This window comes from Ischnura elegans, chromosome 8 (genome assembly GCF_921293095.1).
Source record: "Ischnura elegans chromosome 8, ioIscEleg1.1, whole genome shotgun sequence".
In the NCBI taxonomy this organism is placed as follows: domain Eukaryota; kingdom Metazoa; phylum Arthropoda; class Insecta; order Odonata; family Coenagrionidae; genus Ischnura; species Ischnura elegans.
In genome coordinates, this window is record NC_060253.1 from 89,171,265 (window position 1) to 89,194,024 (window position 22,760).

A 22,760-nucleotide genomic window follows, 5' to 3' on the forward strand; every position below is an offset into this window, starting at 1 on the left:
GTTTTCAGAGTTCACATCCTGTGAAATTCAACTTCTTATCTTAAAGGAGATTTGCCCGCCTCAGTGGCCATGGGGTTTACATCCCTGATTACTTACCCAAAGGACCAGTCCTGCCTGAGTTCAATTAACACCACTCAGGATACGATTGTGTAGCTAGAACATTGTAACCCATGCAGAACATTCAGTCACAAAATGGTGTAGAGGACAGGTAAAAAAAGAAAATTATTTTGAGGAGGAGCCCACATTATTCATTAGCATAATAAGAATTACTTTATTTTTCCTAATATGCTCATTTCAAAATTTCACTGCGATCGATACGTCCTTTCTCACCATAGACAATTACCCTTCCCAATGCTACAATATCAAATACCCAACTCCTTCCTATTCGATTCTACGTCCCCCAAATTTGCGAGACTATAAATTTGATTTCTTCAATAATCAATGGCCCAATGATGAAGATCCTCCTTATAAGAGGAAAAACAAATTTATTCTTATTATTTACGTATGATACATACATAAAATCCACGACTTCATGTCCATTAAAATACAATAACACATTACATGTTGCAAACTCGAATAAATTATGCATGCATTTGGTTGTTTGTCCACCCCAAACCGGAAAATACCCCTGACATTCCTAAATACACCTCACAAAAAAAGACTAAATTATTTTTATGTATGATAATTAGTTAGTAAGCCAATTTATTGATTAGAGTACTTGTCTGAGGATACTGCAGTGAATGTGTCAAATTGACAAGGAAAGATGAAGTCAGGAATTATCATACTAACAGGACTGTTAGCCAACAAAATTCAAGACTGCAGTATACTGCATAAAGGATACATGGTGAAGAGACCACATATAGCACTATGATTTTCCAGATTGACAGCAACATTTGATAATTTTTTTGTACTTATTTGCTTACTCTACAGTCAAAGCCAGATTAATGGGGTTTAGTATGGGACCTTGTCAGCAGATTTCCATCATTTCTAAACAGGCCACACCTTTGTGATATCACTATATTGATTAAAAAAATACTAATTTCTCTAAAGAATGCGATAGCAGCAACAATCTTTAACTAATGGTTAACACAGAACAACTGGAGTGGAAAGGGTGGATTATCAAAGGATTCTAAGAACATTCCGTGCAGCAAATACTTGCAACCTAAGTTAGAAAGTCTTAAATATTTAGAAGCTAAAATATGCAACAGCTGGTCGTAAAGTATTTAACAACACTTAATTTTCTACCCTTCTGCCTAAGAAGTTAGCATTCAAATAGTCAAATTCACTACATGGTCATATTCTTTTTAGTACTTCACCTCTTTTAAAATTATTTATGGTTGTCAAGCAAATTGTTGATAGAACACAAGCAGTCAAGAGAGGGAGATAAGCAGATACATATATTTCCAAGCTAAGATAGTAGGAATACCTGGTAAAAATCAAACTTCACCGTTACATTACGAAAATAAAATTGTTTGAGCTGACCTTACAGCATTTACCACCAATGACTGAACCATTAAACTTATATATTTTAACTCATTTGTTTTTGTTGTTAAGGACTGTTGATCAGAGGCTGAAGACAGTTGAAAAACATCAATCATCAGAAGCTAGGCACACATTTTTTTACATTGTCAGTATTTTATTTTCAAGAAAGTGATTACACACAAAACCAAGCAATAATAAACACCAAGTAGAAAATTCAAAGTGATAGCTCTAGTGGAGGCTAAATAATTTAATAGTAGAGACATATAAGGTAATTATACTTTTCAAAATAAGATCAAAGTAAATTCACTTGGCAAATTGGTAATCTCAGGCAGGAGCTTCTTTTTGATATTTGCTATTGTTATTGATGACAGGAGAGAATTTTCAGTTGAATGGATTTACATAAAGCCATGACTTGATGAAGGCTGAACCAATAGCAAACTAGCCAGTTGAGAATTTTCTAACAAAGCTGTGATATTGTTTACAATGCTAGGATATATTGAACTACAGTAGCAGGATGACAAACCCAACTGAGAAGCCAAAAAAGAAAAAATTGCAGAGGAGGAACAGTTGGGCTGGAGAGGCAGCTGAAAATAATAGTTTCCATGCCAATGTCACTCCTAAACCACTGATAAGCCCACATAGCATAAAAAGCAGGTAAGTTATAATTGACCCTTTACATAAATATGTAAAAAGCGTAACCTTGGAGGTAATCAACATCATAGAGACTTAATAATTTTTTCAGCATCGTGACCTACTGAACACACTAACCTATAAGGTAGCTATTAATTATGAGAGAAGTTATGAATTAAATTATGTACTTATGTTTGCTTTAAAAAAATCAAATATACACTAAGTAAGAAGAAACACAAAAAAGAATGACTTATAAAATTATCAATGGCCATCAGGACCTAATTGAAGGGTGAAAGAAACCAAACTTATGGGAGAAAGAGACAAAACCTTGAACCCTAAAGATTTTAAATACCATTTGGCAGAGAAAAGGGATAATGGTGAACAAAAGAATTATCTACCTTTTCAAATTAGCAAACTAGGCAAGAATTTTATCAGGCGATATATAAAATATATGTATAGCCAAAACTGATATGTAGTGTAATACTCTATGAATTATCCTCAAAAATTCAATAAATGAAACTTTTTCCAAGGGTTTATCACTCAGTTATGAACAATTTCCATGATCTGTCTAAGGGAAAGTGCATCTATTAGCACAGCGGTTCCCAAAGTGGGGGTCGCGACCCCCAAGGGGGTCATATGCCATTCGGAAAGGGGTCGCGAGATACTAATAATATGGTGAACAACGTACTTAAACTTGGACGACCATTTTTAGGGGGTCGCGGCTAAAAAGAATGAGCTGAAATGGGTCGCGGAAAGAAAAAGTTTGGCAACCGCTGTATTAGTACATATATATTTCACAACAGAATATATGTTCCATCCATAAACTATTTACACTTCTTTCATAAAATATCTACTATTAGTACTCTTTCTCTTTCTATCTCTTTCATAAAATATGTCCATCTGCCTATGGACTGAAAAATCTATTCCATGAGTAAATCATGGACTCTGATGATTTTGAAGCCTAATTGGTCATGACAGTAATAAGGACAGAGATAATCTATCATGTAAGCACAAAAATTCTCATAGCAACAAAAAAAATTTTCTGTGACTAAGAGAATTGTGTTTGCAATACAGAGCTCCATTTTAAGAATCATCTTCAAATTTATCAAATTTCTTCAATGCTGTAACAACCTAACATTTCCAAAGTGACTAAGATAACACTACCGGTCCTGTCTCCTCTAGCTCAAGCTCAGCATCAACAACTAGCAGGATATCATCTCTATCCAAACGCTCAACTCCCAAATTAAAACCCACACACCCTCATTCCTTCATAAGGACATACCAGGAATTGTGTGAATATTATAAAGTTCTCCCCCTCGCTACGGTGAAAAACCATCTTCCAAGAAAAATTCTAGATTTCTCAGCAGATAGACTTAAGGCCAAAGACTGGAGACCAGTTTATGAGGCCTTAATTGCAGACAAAGAGCTCCACTCCATATCAATAAGGAGTCGCCATCCAAAAAAAGGTCAGCAAAATCAAACTTATCACTAATTGAAATTTGATTGCTTAACTGATCACAAATTACAAGCAACATGGGGAAATAAGTATCCCAACAAAATGTCGACTGCAACAATCAGTTTTTGTGAAAATACGTTTCTTAATTTGTATCTTCAATTGTGTACAAGCTGATTCCGTAGAATTTGCTTAAAGTTATTCAAAAAAATTGATAACTTTGTCTATTCCATGCAGGGGTGGGAATTAAAACTGGGGGGTTTAGGCACAACTAATACTGGGGGAATTTGGATGGTATGGAAAACTTTCAAGTGTAAGTGGGAGAGATTAATAAATTGCAGAATTTTTGGATAAATGGTTAAAAATGGTGAATTTTACCGCTTTCTGAGGGATATTTTAGTAATCCTTACACTATTATATTAGTAATATTATTCCAATTACGTAAAATGGATGAAACTTAAAAATTTCCCTCAGCTCTGAGGGGGTTATCCCCCAAAACCCCCCCTTGCAGTGAATCTTTATTTGGTAGTCCTCGACCTGTTTCAACACTTACATGTCAGTTTTTTAGAGGAAATTCTTTCCTTCTGAAAAAAGAGGACCTTCTCTCTCATGGCTAAGGTTAAGTGTTGAAACCAGTTGAGGTTGGGCAAATATAGTGTGTGGAACAGACAAAGCTATCAACTTATTTAATTAATCAGATTTCTTCCTCATGACATATTTTTTTAGGCATATTTCACTACAAGGGTAATTCAAATACATATATTGCCTTCCTTTTTCCAGCTCACGACTAAATGACACAGTAATAGTTTTTTTGCTGTCCCTGATTCTGGCTGAATCAGGCTGAGCTTGATTTGTGCTGGTCATCAGAATGGTGGTACAAACGCTAACCCTGGTTGACACCTTTCACAACACAAAATTCAACATTTAAGATTTTACAACAATAAGTTTGCCTCTTAGAAAGTGGTCAAAACTTGCCCAAGTGCCCACAGCTAAGTCTGAAGAAAGAAAGAGGAAATACCCCATATAACATCAACAATGTCAGATACATCTTACATAACTATTGTTGTATCAAAGTAGTCACTGATGCTCTGAAAAATATTCTTCATTTGCCTAAATTTACATATTATTCCCTTCATTTCCCTGGGCACGAATGTGAGCACTCAGATATGTCCCTGAGACATCTACATGCGTATGAGATCATTATGTCTCCAAGATATCTGATACTATGGGGAATGGGGGAATTTTGGCAATAAAGTGAAATAGAATGATAGAAGGGCTTTGAATAAGCAATATCTAACATGCCACCACACCAGTGAATAATTACAAACAAGCATAGTCCAGGAATAGGGTGGTTTCCTTCATCAAAGAAAACGAAAGGCATTGATTGCGATTCGTTACCCACCATTAGTGTATTCATAATATACAAATTATTTTGTTTTAGAAATACCGGTTTAGACGAATGGCAATGGTCCATTTTTATCCTCATTTGAAAAGGGCCAGATTGGCGCCCATGCGATGCCACTCCACGTGACGTCACAGGGACCTAGTTTCTATACGAGAAGATAGGAGTTATACGTCGTCTGAGGTTACCATTGCATGCATGAGGCGCAGAGCTCAGGGAAACATGTCTTAACAATCACTTATTAAAACTGGCTAAGGTCGGAAAGTTTTCCTCGTTTGATAAGTTATTAATAATCCTTATTTAAGCCAAGCGCTACCAGCCAGCAGGGTACTAGGCTAGCCGCTAGCAGCCTGCGTCGTATCAGCGCTAAGCCTCGCCTCAAGGTCACCTCGCAGGGCGGGAGGGGGAACCAGAAATACGTCACGCGGAGAGACTTCCCGACATTCATACTTAAGCGTCGCGTTTTCGCGCGCTTGAAAATTTTCACTTTTCATTTAATCGCGAAGTATAGATATCGTCATTTAAAAATCTAAAAGCGTGAAATACGTACTCCAGGAGTAATAATCTTTCGATCTAGGCAATAAAAAAATAATAGGAAACCACCCTATTATGATCGGAACAGGCTAGCCATCAATACTCAAGACTCCGAAGTGTGGGGGGTAAAAAGAAAGGCAATGTGGAGTGTTTGAATTTCCCTCAATTTACATTAGGCCTAAGAATAATGTGCCATCAGAAAGGAAAATGATTTTCATGCACACAAATTGTTACGGAAAATATTTTGTCAGGATACTTTTTTCCACATAGTAGATACATTTTTGCATGTAGTGGCTGATAGAAAATTATGTTTTTATAATCCTTTAAAATGGGTAGGATACATTTTATACACATCGAGCCATCCCAATAAAGTGTCGTATTTCATTCTACCACATTATTACTACCGTATTTCTCCGGATATAGTCCCCCTCTAAATACAGTCCTTCCCCTTAATTTTGAGGCTTCAGTTTCGAGAAAATGCGTTTGAATATAGTCCCTCCTTAACTTTTACCATAGACATTTTTGGAAAAAAAGGGTGACTATATTCAGATAAATGCGGTACTTACTGCCTGCTAAGGCCTTACATTGAATATGAAATCAAATCAGTCTCCAAGAAGACTTGAGGTATTCAAAATTTAAAGAAGTAGCAACCATTCCAAAACATGATTTTCAAGTGCTAGTGGCACTTCAAAATCGTGATTTGGAATGGTATTATGTTTCAGAAGCCTTGGTATTATGTTTCAGCATGGTAGCTAAAAAAGTGTTACTGAAGTAGTAATCCAGAATAGCACCTGAGCAAATTATAACTTAGAATCAGTCAATTTGTACACATATGCGTTCCAGGGCATTTACCGTATAAGCTTGTGTAAGAGGCGCACACGTGTAAGAGGCGCACACGTGTAAGAGGCGCACCCCTATTTTGAGGATCGAAGCTATGAAGAAAAAAAATTTTGCGACATTTTTTTTATCCTATCGTGCGGTGTTGCAGACGTATGCCTGGAATTTCGAAAGTTATCGAAATGTCCTCTTTCAGTATTATTTGAAAGAGGAAATTTTAATTACTGCGGAGGCATAAGAGGGAGTAGAAAAAGTTCCGATCCTCTCTTTGCCTACGCCATCGCTCTACGTTGCTTGTCCTACTCACGAACAATTTTGTTTAAAAGCTCTCGCAGGAGTATTGCAATAGAATTGCAGCCGTGGAAAATTTTAAGGCAAAACACGACAGGCAAAGGGCATGAGCTTTCCCAAGAGATTGAACAACAATCGGGGCAATCTCAGCGCCGTAGGATAATAACCACGTCGTAGATTTAAGGCCCCTTGCACACCCACCGATTTTGGACGGCCGGTAAAATATCGGCCGTCCACATTCCAATAGTGAACAATGGGAGAGCATTGGAGCTTGCACACGTACCGACCACACGCCGGCACCGGCAAAATGCCGGTTAGCTGCCGGCTATTGTCACTGTGGATCGCCGACGCCGGCTCAAAAACTTAGCAACGTATCGTTTGACCGGTAAAAATCCGGCGTGTGTGCAAGCTTCGCTTCGCCGGTAAAATATCGGCCAATATTTTACCGGCCGTCCAAAATCGGTGTGTGTGCAAGTGGCCTAACGGAACTACACTCGGCTCTCCATCAGCTAATGCCTCTGCCGTTTTTTTCCTTTCCGAGACTCCACAGGAAAATATCAAGTCACAGGGGAACAATGGAAACGTGTTTCATCCCTACCCCATTCCACCAACTGACCTTTTTCGGTCTACCAGGTTCAATTCCCCGAGTTTCTGGAGGTCAAATGCTACGTGAGTCACCTTCTGAGCTCGAAGATATCTCGATATATCTTTCTGCAATTGTATGACACGCACGAAGTTCTAAAAAGAATTAGACCTAACGCGACGTATATCTTACAGCATTTAAGTTTTTTGAGCTCTAATTGATTGACACAAAGATTTATAGTTAAAATAAGGCTGCTAATATTCAACATAGTCCAAACAGCACTATTTCGGAAGAAACAAGCGTAGCATAAGCGCATTCAAACAAGACGAGACGGACTGGAAACTCAGGCAACGCAAACTGCGTATATCACATTGCTGCGCCTTCGCCCCTTCGCTTTAAAGGCAACGACGTCACATGCAAGATCGGACGTGTTCTTCCCTTGCTCCTTCGCTCGTAGCTTTAAATACGGAGGGGAGCTCGATCTCTCCTTCAGCGCTCTTCACTTATAAGCATTTCCGATTTATTCAATCCACCATTAAGTCCAACAATGAGCACTCTCGTTCGAATTTTTTCAACCGCAGGTTTTGACACCAATATTACTATATGCAGTATAAATGCCGCGGGATGCTCACTCGTGGCAATAAATTTAGCGCGCGCTCCGGAGCGAATCACCCCTCGCGATCTTTTCAATGTTTACCTCTGGGGTACCGACGTGACGGCGCGATGCTTGCAAGAAATTCAAACAGGAGCATTTTAAAAATACGTCACTAAGGGAGAAACTCTCCTGCCTGCCGCTTGATTTTGACCCAGGGTTTCAGATGACTGACTCACGCTGAAAATCAGGGCCACTCAGTTCCCCTTGGACTTGCGACCGGGGAAGGGGAGGGGGGGGGGGAGATTAGGAGTTTGTGTAAGAGGCGCACCCCCATTTTCGGCTGCAATATCTGGGAAAAAAGGTGCGCCTCTTACACGCGCTTATACGGTACTTGTCATGGCTCCTATGGAATCCTGATAGGTGAGAGAGACCCATCCTGGCACGCAGGATCAGGTAATCATGGTGGTTTAGAAAGGAAACACATTGGTTAGAATTTTAAAACACCCAGAGGAGTGCATTTACTTTTTTCATCTCTACACAGAGGAAGAAAGTACGTGCACATGTATATAGGGCCCACCTGTATGGGTGGGCGAGGTCCGCAACGCAGCTGGGGCCAGGTCGGTCTGGACTGGCCTCTCTGGGGACCCGAACAGGACCCAGGAGACCTGGGGATCTCGGAGGTGTCGGGGTGGTGCAGGCAGGCCCTGGTACAGGGTCTGTGGGGAGTCCAGGAGCTGCATTTTCCTAAAGGGCAGCGACAGCGGACTAAGGAGCAGGCCAGGGCTCCATCCCGCTTCCTGGAGCCATGCCCAGCAGGCAGCCTCAATGGTGATCCGGGACGGCTTTTCGCCTCAGTCCTAAGGTACTCAAGGGTCTCCACCTCTCCAAGGCAGCTCTGGCAGGGGTTCAGGCAGTGGCAGTGGATCCAAGCGCTGCAAGCGGTGTGGCAGCATCAGCGGACTGAGGACTGGCGACGGGCTCCGTCCCAGCTCCTGAAGCCAGATCCAGTAGGCCGTATCTGTGGGCGATGTCCTCTAGCGGGGAGGGCACGAGTGCAACACCGTTCCTCCTGAGATCTCTGGGGCATCCGGCTGGGGCAGGGGTCCTGAGGCGATGCGGAGAGGGCCAGAAGCAACAGGGGCGGAATAGGGGCCGAGGAGACTCTCACTGCGGCTGTTTCCCTAAGGCTGCCTCTCCACACTCTCCTCTAGGGTACCGCACACCACCTTATATACCGATCCTGGCCACCCCTCCAGCCAATGAGGGCACTCTGCTAGGCGTGTAAGGGAAGTGTGAGAAGAAAGTTCAGTGCAGGGGCGGAGGAAACTATATCACTGGGGCGCATGTTTCAAACGAGTGGGTTTTGCACATGTTACATAAGGGCACAACATCCTACAGCTTCTTGAATCATATGAAATGGGCAAAATAATATATGACTGAATACAAATATCATATCAGCACTAAAACACTCTTAAGCCCTAAAATGAATAAAATAACACAGCATAAATATCTCAACTCTTTCCTCCCGCAGTGGTGAGACCCAAGAATGCTATTGATATAATCACAGAAGGAGTGAAATACCCTGTGCTTTTCACTCACTTTTTCATAAATACTTTGATAAAATCCCTCACTGGCTGCCTCTTCCAAAGTGATTCTCTAACATGCCTTGAGCTGGTAGGCATGCCAATCCAATCAAAATATCTCACCCTTCTCCTAGAGGTAAGTTTTGATATGTAATATGTATTCGTCTATTAAACCTTTGCATTCAACACTAACAGTGCATGACTTGGCTGAGGGTAGTGAGCAGTTACTAACTAATTTAATTCTCACAGGGCATTAGCAAATCAAAAATTCTACAACATTTGTCCCTGGAGAACTGCCCCCTAGGAGATACTGGAGTGGAGGAGCTTTGTAAAACTTTAAACAACCTACCCAGCATTACAACTCTGAATGTAAGCAGCTGTGGGCTTTCCTCTGTGGGAATTGGATTTATCGCTTCTTTGATCAAGGTAAGATGATACATTCAGAAAATATCTAATTTATGTACAGCAGCATGCAAAGTTGTTTTCAAAGTTGTTTTTTATGATTATTTAAACTTTACCATATAATTTTGAAGAAAGAAAAGTAATTTGGAGTAATGAAGCAAGTAATCCATCTTCAATAAATATTATGTATGTATTTGTGTCCCACCGATAAATGCACAATATTAATAACATATTTAAGAATAAAAACTTCTCAGTTCACACTAGGGTATATTTTTACTTTAAATACAAAGCAAAATTTAAAGTATTAAATGCAAAATCCTTTGACAATTGAGGTATTAAACACACATTAATTATAAGGGAAACTTTAATTTTTGCAAAAACTGGAGACAAATACAGGATCAAAAAAATTTTCTTACGAGCATTTGTGGCTGATTAATAATAACCCTCCTTAATAATGGAGAAAAATATAACAAACAATGAGAATTAAATATCTAAAATATCCTGTCAATGAGTTATTTTTACAGTTTCTCATTGCTTATCAGAACTGATGAAGACCACAATTTTCTGTCTTCATTAAACAAGTAGATTCTGATACTCAGTCAGACCAAGGTTCTAAGACTCCAATTAGGTTGATACTGAGTCAGACCTACAGGGGTGCCGACTTACAAAAAATATTGGGGGGCCCAAACCGGGGACCTTGCCCCGGTAAATTTTATAGGTAGTGAATTTTAAGTTTTTTAAGCATTTTATAAGAGTCATATGATCAGCATTAGAAACATGATCACTCAAATCTCGATATCTGGACACCCCGCGGAAAATCGACAAGCTTGACACATTTTTTCCTCACATCTGTAACGAATTTTTGGGGGGGCTCGGGCCCCCTCAGGTCCCATGGAGTCGGCGCCACTGCAGACCTACGTTTTATGATGAATGTTGCATGAGGATAAATCACAAAAAAACCATAGACAATAAGGCTTTGTAAAGTCTCAAGAGCAAGGAGCTTTAGGTTAAACATAAACATAGTTAAAACTTTAACAGATGGAATGATTTAGGTACATAGAAATTAAATTTGGCAGAGCATAGAAGAAAATTGGCAGAGCAGTAAGGATATCAAGAGAATAGCTTTATCAAAAGAGGCATTTGTGGATAAGAAAGAATTGATGAAAGGATTATAGTACTGTGAAGAAAAGGCTGGCAAAGAGTCTGATATGAAATGTAGCGGTGGCGGCTTCCGGGGGCAACGGCGTCTGCGGTGGGAAGGTTTGGGGGTGGCACACCCTCTCGGCTGGGGAGTGTCGGCAGTCGGGGCATCCAGCCGGGCAGGGCAGTCTCTAGGATTCTGGTTCCGGCCAGCGTAACAGCGGCGAGGGCTCAGGCGATGCGTCATGGTTCCTTCAGGGGTCCTTCTCCCTTCGGCTCTCTCCTCCGCTCTGTCTCGGGCCCTGCCTTATATTCGAATCCTGGCCCGAGTGGGAGCCAATGGGCGCACTTTGCCGGGCCAGGGGTAACGGAAAAGTGAAAGGCACTTTCACTTTTCGTTCGTGTGGGGGAGGAAGGTGAAGTAGGGGAGATGCTTGGAGGGGTAGGTTTTTCCCTCCCGAGAAACCCACATCATAACTTTGCACAGAAAACAAACCATGCGCACGATTCTCGCCGCCAGGCGGGTGCATGACAGTGTGTATTGATTAGTTAAATATGATGATTTTATCATGACACCAAACTGTATCTGGTTTTCATTTCCTTTGTAGACCCAGTAAGACCTGAATCTCACTGATTTATACTTTATTTAATTTGATCACTGCAAGAATTAATAAATGCAGAGGCAAGTGTTCCCATAGCATTCCAGAACGATGCAAAACACACTAGCATATTACATTATGTTATTGTACACCCTCAATAGCCTAGACAGGGTGTTCTCAAATGTACGTAAACATTCCAAAACACTGAAAATAGTCACTCACTAACTCATTTGGAAGTTCATGAACCTTTGAGGTCATTGACAAATGGTCGCAAACATCGCTAAATGCTGTGTTAAACACTCTTTAAAGTGTTTGAGAACACTCCAAGGCATTCACATTTCCACTCGAGAATGCACTGGGATAGTGTTCTTTGAGTGTTCTTCGGAGTTTATGATCACCTCATGGTGCATTCTTAAACAATCAGAAAACGCTCACATTTTCGCCAGGGTACTTAAAGACATACAAGGAGAATGCGAGAGAAAGGAGGTCTGAGAGCGACTGAACTTACGAAACATTAGGCCATGCCTGCTGTAAGCTGATTGGCAAACGGTAAGTCACGTGTCGAGACACTTTCCCTCCCCTCATCTCCACTTGCTTTAGCCACACCAGCTCACCTGCAAATATAAAATGAATAGAGCCTAGTCACTGTACTTGGGACAAATATTCTCACTGTCAACAAAGGCAGTTAGGAGCCAAAAACAATGAAAATAGTAGGATGATTCATTCACAATTCATAATGAATACCCTAACAGCAAATTCATGAGGGCTGAATGATTTCAGTATCAGTATCTTTATTATTCAACAAAGAAAAAAGAAACTTTTGTGAACCAACCATTTCTCTGGTGAATAATATTGAAATGGAATACCGATAAGTTAGTTATAACCAAGCATGTCTCATTATCAGTAACACATTTATTGAAAATCAATTTCAGGCACAGAAGATTCAAAGATTCATGGAGACATGGCAAAAATCTCTGCGATATCAAAACCCAAATTTGGATGCCATGTGGGGCATACGACGTATTATTCTTAATTCAAACCCTCAAATTGGGGATGACGGTGTCAAGCTGCTAGCTGACATACTTGAAGATGATCTATGGGTCAAAGGTTGAGTACAAGCAGATTAACTAACGATTACAAACTAAACTGAACCATAAAACTATTCTCCATAAATCCATGTGCAATCCATAAACCTTTTCCAAAAATCTCATTTCTGCCAGTAATATAAATGTTAAACCATTACAGCCACTAAGTAAAATGTTCCTTAAAAATGTCATTAGTGAACTCATAATAATGAACTTAAGAGCAAGAAGAAGGGGCACATGACGATTTCATTAGGTGCATGGAATAAAAAATAACTGAATTACTTTTGCATCATAACTGAAATACTAATGAGCACAATAAAATGAAGTCCCACATGGCAATTGTGAAATCCTTTAGCTATAAAACATAGAAAGAAAATTTTGATATTCTAATCCATTGTGTCGCTATAAATCCATAAATGCAATGCATCTGTGAGGCTACCAGAAAATTGAGCTGAAATTCAGTTCCTACAAAAAAAAATGAAATTATAGTAAAAAATTTACACAGGTGGAATTCAATCAATAATTGCAGAAATGTATGAGCTTTAATTTGATGTACTTAGTTCTAGAATCAAATGAACCGTTTTTGAGTTATTGGCCTTCAAACTAGGAAGACAAAATTTTGTAATGGATAGCAAGACATAATAAACGATAAAAATACTGAAACGTTTTAGGCCTGAGTGCTAGAAAAAGCATGGGTTAAAAATGAGCAACTAGTTGCAATGCAGTAAATCAAGGAAAGTAAATAAAAGGGAAAAAATACAGAGAAGAGAGCTAGTAAGTGGAGACCATACTTTGAATACATTTACATTTGTTCAAGAGAATTAAAAACCTGCAAATAAGAATCATATATTGACCAAGTTTAAGCCATTCCATAACCTCAGCCAGCAGGCATTGTTTTTGAGAGTAGCTGTCAGTTCCCTCAGAAATAACAAATACAGTAAAAAAAACTATGGACACGGTTTTTTCTTAGCATAGACGTGGACATCGAATTTTCACCAACAGTGCTTGCAAACACCTTCGAGTCAGCGCAACAGATACTCCTTACATAGAGAGAAGGCTTTATCGTAGAGTAGCAGCTACTTATTTGATTTTCTGCAATGAAACCTCATGAGAACATTTCTGTGAGCAACGATAATTTTACTGTTCAGCTTCTGCTGCACAATACATATCTAGTTCCTAGGTTCAGGCCTTGAAAACTATTACAATTTGCTCCATCATTAAAAAATGACTTAAAATTAAGTTCTTGATTTCTCAGCAACAAGGAGGTACCCAGGATCATAACTAGGGGGGGTGGGTTGTAAACCATGGTCTAGGGGAGGGCAAGCCAAGTTGTCACATTTTAGAATGGAAAAGGTGAATGAAACCAACATTTAAGAAAATTATAACAGCGCTTAATTAGTTTATGAGATTCTTTACTTGAAAAATTTAGTTTTATTTTAGTTCATATCTAATACTAATACATATCATTTTTCGTGGGGTTAAAGAAAATTTGTTGAATACTTTCATTTCAATTCAGTACTGAATTTGCTCAAAGACTTTTGCAATTTTTGCTTCTAGGCGGGGGCAGCTGCCCCCTCTGCCTTTAGCTGGGTACGCCCATGCTCAGCAATATATACCACAGGACTGATTCCATTATTTTAAAACTCTTGAAATATTTTTGTTGACTTCAAGCTGATGAATGAGATATAATTTCATATAGAGTCTAGAGCCATTTTACCAATAGTATACCTATGCAAAAGCATCTGCATAATAACCTATATACAGTCATTAACTTCATTCATTGCACCCTAAAAATAAGGATTTTTTGTATCAAGGGCCTAATTCCGTTCCAGCCATTGATCTGCAGAAATGTGGAATAGGAAAAATAGGAGCAATTTATTTGATCTCTCTCCTAGAAGAAAACTGTGTGATAGCAATAATTGACATAAGAAACAACAAGAACGTCCCGGCAAGCCTCATCAAGGAAGTTATGTCTCACCTAAGAGAAAACAATAAAGACAGAGTCACGGAGGTTAGTGCAATATTACCTGATCCTTAAAACATTTTCCCTAATATTAATAATATTTCCTAAATACAGCGCTTGAAAAACATTACTCAATAAATTTCATATAATTTTTTAAAAATATTGCTTATGCTCCTGCACAAGTTAGATATTCAAAATAAATTTGACATAAGTTCAACTGATTCAGGCGATACACTGTGGAAGTTTGACAATTGAAATAAAATGAATTTGCACTTTCCCACCATAATTTAATTTGTAAGAAGTGTTTAAACTCACTGAGAGTCATTTGGTTTGGTCTTGTATCAAAGGATGGCTCCGTGAGTGGAAATGCGTCATACGAATTAAATTATAGTGGAAAAGTGCTGAAGAAGTATATAAGAAGAAGAAGATACCACAAAAGTAATTCAGTAGGAAAGAGGCAGAGCAGTCTTCACATCAGAATGGGTTCAGTTTTTTAAAAAAAAGGGAAAATAAGTTATAGTCTAACACCATATACATAGAGCAAACTTTACAACAGGAGTTGCTACTAATATTGAAACCTACCAAAATAAGCCCCGAGGATATCTGGGACTGTGCTGTGACTCAAAATGCAGGAAAAGAAAACTTCCAGCTGGTTCTAACACTATCCATCACTCTGGTGGACAGTGGCTAATTAATTGGGGTTGGGAGATCACTTCCACCTCTGTTATACATATGTATATGGAAAAATTGAAAGATAGTAATCATTAAGGTAACTCTTCAAAGAAAGTTAGTTTTAATTTCATCAGCTTAACAAACAAAGTTGAAAAATAATGGATAAAAATCTTAAAAGGCCCTTGTTAATGCATATCAAACACATTATTGCCAAGAGGTATACATATTGTATGCCCCCATGGCACTGTGGAAAGTAATGAACTACAACCCCATCCCCTCCAAAAACATTTATCATTATGCACCCCCACTGTTGGAATGGAATATCATTTCACTGGAAAGTTAGGGTTTTCTAAATTTTCTCCGGAACTGATTTCTGTAGCCCATTTCCCTAGAACATTTCAGCTCTAACAGAATAGATAGTGAATTTTTATCCATCAGTAAGACAGTCACTAGGCTAAATGATGTATGGAAAAATAAGCAATACATTACAGCTGGAAACCAAGTAGGTACGAAAGGCTATGTGGAAAACATAAATTGCGAAGAAATAGAAAAGTTTCAGAAGGATGGAGAGGTGGGCATGCTGTATGCCAAAATGAAGATGTTATCAGGTAGTAAAAGAGGCAAGCCAATCCAAAAATTAAGGTTAAGAATGAAGTTATGTTAACCAAACAATTTTTTTAAGGTACTAACTAGAGATGGGTCGAATAGCAGATTTCTCGAATTCGAATATCGAATTCGAATATTAAATCATTGCTCGAATATTCGAATACCTCGAATTTCGAATACCTCGAATACTAAATGATGAATGCTGGAATGTTTGACTCGGTTGCCTATGCAGCAGGCAACACAAGATTTTGGGGAGTAATTTTGGTTTCCTTTAAATGATTCGAACAGGAATTTAGCTGATTAATGAATATTTTAATTTTATGGAAACAATTGGGCATATAATTAATTCAACTAACATCGCTTTACCCCCACTCCTGCTGCCAAGTGCTAGCTGACAATGTGAGGCATTTTGCAACATACAAGCTCTTTTCCACCGGATTTTCTTCAATTATTTTCAGTCCATCTTTGGGAGTTCTCACGAGATAAGAAGATGAATTGGAATTGCTATCTGGGAGAAACCAAATATTCTGAGAAAATATCCCTTTGTCTGGGACTGTAACAATAAAGATTTATAGCACCACTCATAAATTGTAACTTTATATATGTTTTCGGAAAAAAATACCCCATCAACTTTGTAGAAGCTCTGCTGCTCATATCGAGTTTCGCCAGAATGCTAAGTCTCCGTCGTATTTTGACATTTATTTCTTTGCGTAAAATGCTTAAATAAACTCAGAAATACGTCGTGTTTGGTCTTATTCTTTTTGAAATTACGCTCACATTACTAATATTTCAATTCAATAAAGGTATAACATCAATTGAGGAAAGTCATTCTTAGACACCTTTTGTGCTAATAGATGACTCATGCAGCGGTTGACCTCCACAGAAATGGGGAACTTCGAAGCTGGTAGGAAAAGAAAGGTCAGTGGGGGAGAAAAGGGAGGGCCCGAAACAGGTTTCTATTGTTCTCGAGTAACATGGTATTTTTTCGAAGCTAAGGTCTTCGTAATATGATCCCTGCGCGAGCTGTGACCTTTTTTTTTATTTCGAAGAAGAGGAAAGCCTCAGAGGGGGGGCTAGTGCTGAATGGAAAGGGATACCGGATCTTGGGAAATGCGCTAATGTAAGTATCCCACGGTACTCACACAGCAGTTGACCTCCAGAAATGGGGAACTTCGAAGCAGGTAGCCAGAAAAAGGTCCGTGGGTGAAAAAAGGGTGGAGGGCGTGAAACACGTTTTTATTGTTCTCGTAACTCGATATTTTTTTTCGAAGCAGGGGTCTTCGTAATGCGATCCCTGCGCGAGCTGGGACCTTTTGTTTGATTTCGGAGAAGAGGAAAGCGTCAGAGTGGGTGAGGCTAGTGCTGAATGGAGGGGGACAGCGGATTGTGGGAAATGCCCTAAGGTTGCTATCCCACGGCACTGAGGTTCTCCTGGTGGGGGGAATCGGGGATTTTCGGATTTTTTCACCCGACCATTTTCGGTTCCCCTCGTCGAACTCTTTTCACCGCTAAAATCCTCGAATTTGATGTAATTCGTCAACTTGCGTAAAACGGCGCTGCGAGCACTAAATGACTACAGTTCTCTAAATTTTTCCGAGTCAACTACCAACGACGTGCGTGCGACAGTGTATGACGCGAAATTCAAAGTATTCGAGGTATTCGAGGCGGTAATTTTCGCACAACTATTCGAAACCTCGAATATCGAATACTTTCTAGTATTCGAGGTATTCGAGTATTCGCGGATACTATTCGCACATCTCTAGTACTAACCAATTTTTTTTCACTTGAAGATGGCACTGTTAGAATATCTTATAACTGGATTACTAGCAATACATGTAATATTCATAAGTTGACCTGAAATGTACTCCAATGTACATATATAAAAGTTAAGTTGGACCAGAGAGGGTTGGACTCAGACAATGGGTTACACAGAACAGAGGGTCGACTTTGCAAAACTTGATTCTTGCCATTTTCCATGCAGTATCATGAGCTCATTTTCAGTCACAAATATAATATTTCATCAACTTCATAATTTAAGGCCTGTTTTAATAATCCACTTTCCTACATCCACTAATGCCAAACTACATTTTGAAACATTATTGCAGAGATATTTTGGCACCATTGTGTCTGAAAAACGGAAGAAATTATGGACATTTAAATGTAATCACATTGGTTTCCATGGTCTAAGATTCATAACTTCAAACATTTACAATCTAAATTGGAATAAAATATAAAAAAGTGATTTTAATAACAGCTCCATGAAAGATATGGTAAGACAAAATTAACGAGAAAATTTTTTATGACTTTCAGTATCATTGGCTTGACTTGGGCTTCACCAGTAATACATCATCGACTTGGATGCCATCATTAAGCAAGATACAAAAAGAAGGAAAGGCGAAGTCAATGCCAAATTATGACCTTAAATCTTCTTCACTAACCACTATCAAGCCAACAAGAAGTGGATATACCATCTGTAAGAGATCTTTGAGTCAGCCAGTGAAAGGGTAAATCTTTCATGTATATCTATGGTGCCACCTTCCTTCCAGTAAAATGTCTAGTCTACATTGAATATTCAATGTACATATTAACAAGGGTCATTTCAGATTGTCTCCCACTAGATCCATGGCCCTTGGCATTCTCTTGGTGAACAGTCTCTCACTTTTTCTACCAAACACCCGAATATGAAATCTTTATTGGAAATAAAGGAGTAAAACTTTGTCAGGTTCACTATTATATTAATATGGGCACGACCCTGGTTTCGTAACATAGTTACATCTTCAGGTTAACTACATAACGGAACCTGGGTCGTACTCATATTAATATAACGGTGAACCTGACAAAGTTTTACTCCTTTATTTCCAATATGGAGAGGTTTCACAAAGTCAAACTTGAAGTTCTCAGTTGTAAAATCTCTAGGTTTACACACGCTAAATTTTCACTCCATGTTCTGAACCTGAAGGCTGGTTTGTTAAGAAAGACTAAAAAAAAAACACCTAAATTAAGTCATGAGTACATGGATTCATGTACCATAAATGAAAAATCTTAGGCAGGTTCCTTAGTTTACTTTGTTGCAGAAACTTGATAAGTGTTTTTAAATGGAACTTGCATAGGATCTTCGTTTCAAGATGGATGAGCACCACAACATCTTACCTGAAACAACCACTCACATAATATGCATTGAATGGGGGGAAATTTATTTCCCAGGGCTACACCCATCACTAACAGAACCACTGATAAGTAGAAAAAGCATAGGTACCACGAGTATTTTTGCTGGGAGTGCCTACCACCTTCACCCAGATTTAAGTCCGGGACCATCTGCTTTATAGGAAAAAACAATTAAAATTAAGCCACTGTGCCCACAATCATTACTTTTCTTAAATTGATAAAATTTTCTACTGCCTTAAAAGCCTTTCCCAAAACCTTTTTGTGAACACTACTTTCAGACACTACTTCTCCGTTGTCAAATTACATTTGCTGAAGTAATTTTGTATATTTCGTTTCTCCCACTTATGAACTACCTAGCAGTGACAGATTCAGGAGGTGAAGGAGGTAATTGCTCCTTCCCACTTAAGATGATAAATGTGTTAAGAATTGTTTAATTCCATACTCCCTCCCCTACCCAATAACATGTCATAATAATGCTCTCCCTATGATGCCACTTTGGTGCTCTGACTGGCAAATTTTCCTGTGTACTCAGAGCCTAAGCATCGCTCAGGAATTTTGCCACTTTCTTGAACAACTCATTTTCTGGTATTATTATGCTCAGCATTTATCTTTTTACTGGTAGAGTCATCTTATATAATTTTACCCTTTCGTAAAATACTGTAATGTTCACAATACTATTACCAGCCCAAACATTGCTCAAGAAGCACAGTCTGGCTTGCACAAGACCCACAGTGGGGAAATTGCTTAAGTGTCAACAGATAGATTTGATGTTTTCCCAGTGAGCTGTAGCAATGAATCTTTCATGGGCTACCGACTGAGTCAGGGTCCCCATTTCTGCCAAAATGGAGAGCCTGACCCATTCAGAGGCCCAAAAAGATTCATCCCGGTGCAAAGAGAAATTCAAACCTAGAGTTGACTTTGGATCATCCACTTATACCTTCAAATCTGTTAGTGATTAACATTTGGACAAGAAAGGAGTTTGATATTTTTCCAATTAAAATGATTGCTTTGAGTCCCTCCAATTTTATACTCATATTCTCTCTATGTATACGATTTTGTCCCACACTGAGCCTTAAAATTCACTAAAAAGTTATATTCTCCTGAAATTATTGACTCACGTCATCCTATTCTTCTTAGCAACATACTCATCTGAACATTTCATGAACAATCGACCAAAATGAAAGGACAATCTCAAGTATTTATAGCCCATACACAACTTGTAGAAACCTAAAAGTTTAAGGAGTACATTTTTTAATATGTGGATTGTAAATGTTCTAAAATTATGACAACCCTGAATAAACCAAATTTAATCACTACAATTAAATAAAAGGTAATAGGCATGATGTGTCAGTCTTTAACTTTAATGATCTTCAAAAGATTTTAGTTGATAGCCATCATTTCACAGCCACTAACAGATATAATAATGCAACTTAACTTTCACAAGTAAACATAAAATCAATACCATTTATGTACATATGCATATATATAAAAAGAACGTTTAGATTAAATTTTTACAACAAGAAAAAGCATAAGAAGAATGCTACATTTTCAACATCCTTGAGAACAGTATAACTAGGCTAAAACTCACAGAGATGGCTGAGAATGTTCACATAAACACCAAATGCAGAATTCGCAGCAAATAATTCTTTTAACTAGGGATTAGAACCCAGACCAACAAAATGAATAGTTAAGAATTTTTTTAAAGCCTTCGACTTCCCCTTCTCAGGTATTTCCCTCCTAACTAGTAGAACATATTTGACAGGAGGTTTCCAGAATTCATCAAGCAACCTTCATCATCCAGCACCATATTCAAGTGCCTAAGTGTTCACCAAATACATCATCACCTTTAACCACTCTAAAACACTGTGTGAACATGCCTTTCCATAAGGCTTACCTTTCATATTAAAACCTTGATTATACATATGTATTTATCAAAACATTTAGCAGGATAAATATAGATATTATTATCCATCAGCTCAATCGAGGCTCTATTTTGCTGCTATTTTACCTCAGTTGTCATGCATTGGTGATGTTAAGTCCTTCAGTGAGAACATTTAATTGAGAGAATGAATTACAAGAGAGTAAAGAACAAGAAACTATGTGAGACAGAATGGTGACCCACTCTGCAAGAGCTTGCGACTCCATCAACTTATTTGTGAAAGGCTTGAGGCTATCCACTTTTTTTGTCATGCATAATTCGAGCAGTAGGTATAAGACAGAAAAATGGGGAAATGAGTCTCATGATTTTAAAATTCTATACCAATCAAAAGTTTAAAAAATGATAAATCAGAGCATTCAATTGGAAAAATTGAAAAGTTGGCATACCATCAAAATATGAATCAGTAAATAAATAAGCTAAGATAAATATTACCCAAAGTTTCTCTTCTTCAAATAGTGATTTTTTCTATTTGAAATGCTCCTCCAACAGAAATATTTACATTATTTGAAGATAATTATTAATTTATTTCAGATGCTATCAAAGAAAATACTGATTATTGCTGATTATAAGCATCATAAAAAATATTTATGTAGGATCCACACATGGCCAAAACAAGAGGGTCATAATTCAAGTTTGTACATCTTAATTGTTGTGTGCAGTTAAGTACTAGAATGTTGTGATGTGTAATTCAAAAACCAACAATAAATTATTTTTGAACTTCTCAAGGTCTTTGGATTTAAGATAATTCATTAAGCCATTTACAAAAATATTTAACAAGAATATATCCCTCACAGCCAAATACAACATAAATTGCCCAATGAAAAACTATTAATGTAAACCAAGGCGGGGCATGTATTACCTATTAACTTGAATTACTGCCTATAGTTCTGCCTCTCTCACTCTCTCGTATTCATATCTATAAATTTGTACATATTATCAAAAATTAGTTTAATGTTCTGAAAGCCAAGAGACATAATATATCCTTCGGAGTAAATAGGGAACCTGGCAAAGGAAAACATCAAACCTTGACTGGAATACAAAATACCATGTGAACTAAAACATATCAAAATGCTAGAAGGGAATTGATGAACATAAGAGACACGAAAAAGAACATTTACCCGAAATTTGCACCTTGTAAAAAATGAATTGGTTCTACTGAATGCTTTTTTTTTTCAATCAGAAACACCATAACCCTCCAGGTGCACAATTTTTGTTATTCCGTAAAATCATGTAATTTGGGTGGAATTATGTTTGAAGGATCCTCAATTTGGTCCTTGAAACGCCTCTAAAAGAAAGCTGTAAAAAGTTTGAAGTAATGTACCTATAATATGTGGATTGAATCAGGAATTCACAGAAAATGTAGAACAAGATGAAAGAAATAACTTGAATTCATAGGAATGGTGGGATAAGCAGAAAAAGGATGGCTGCCTAACTGAATAAAATCATCAGAGGCAAATCTTGATTTTTTTAAAATGCTGTGATCACGAATAATATTTTTAAATTCTTACAAATTCCATTACAGAAGAAGTCCTTGGTTATGCATATGGTCAAGAGTGAAAGTAGTGCAAAAGCAAGTGATTTTTTTGTGTAGGTTGGCCCTTGTAGGAAAGCATAGGGAAATTATCTGCATGTAACAAGCACTCCCATTTGCGTAAGCACTATGAGTCCATTACCACGATTGTCGTGAGGGATATATGACTTGCGGGATAACTCCACACTACAGCAGAATATAGCAGCAGCAGATATCGCCAGCAGAATGGCTGTAAGCTTATTTCAGACGCATTTCTGTGGTACTATGT

At 38.2% G+C, this 22,760-nt stretch overlaps 1 protein-coding gene across 2 annotated transcripts; it reads left to right on the forward strand.

The window, feature by feature from the left end:
- Positions 1 to 1,561: 1,561 nt before the first annotated feature.
- Positions 1,562 to 21,682, forward strand: LOC124163653 (centrosomal protein of 78 kDa-like). Of its 2 annotated transcripts, none has more exons than XM_046540706.1 (9): positions 1,562 to 1,750; positions 1,854 to 2,136; positions 3,295 to 3,578; positions 9,339 to 9,526; positions 9,640 to 9,816; positions 12,464 to 12,638; positions 14,449 to 14,627; positions 18,168 to 18,361; positions 21,493 to 21,682. In XM_046540706.1, exons 2-9 carry the CDS (start codon positions 1,997 to 1,999, stop codon positions 21,512 to 21,514), a joined length of 1,359 nt encoding a protein of 452 aa, XP_046396662.1. In that variant the 5' UTR covers positions 1,562 to 1,750; positions 1,854 to 1,996; the 3' UTR covers positions 21,515 to 21,682. The 2 variants fall into 2 exon arrangements, with proteins under 2 accessions (XP_046396662.1, XP_046396661.1); XM_046540705.1 differs by having other exon boundaries at positions 1,973 to 2,136.
- Positions 21,683 to 22,760: the final 1,078 nt, after the last annotated feature.

Coding starts and splice junctions, on each gene's coding strand:
- LOC124163653 (XM_046540706.1), top strand. CDS start 1,997: ATGACAAACCCAACTGAGAAGCCAAAAAAGAAAAAATTGCAGAGGAGG. Junction 2,137..3,294: donor CCACATAGCATAAAAAGCAG/GTAAGTTATAAT, acceptor TGTCTCCTCTAG/CTCAAGCTCAGCATCAACAA. Junction 18,362..21,492: donor TTGAGTCAGCCAGTGAAAGG/GTAAATCTTTCA, acceptor AATTTATTTCAG/ATGCTATCAAAGAAAATACT.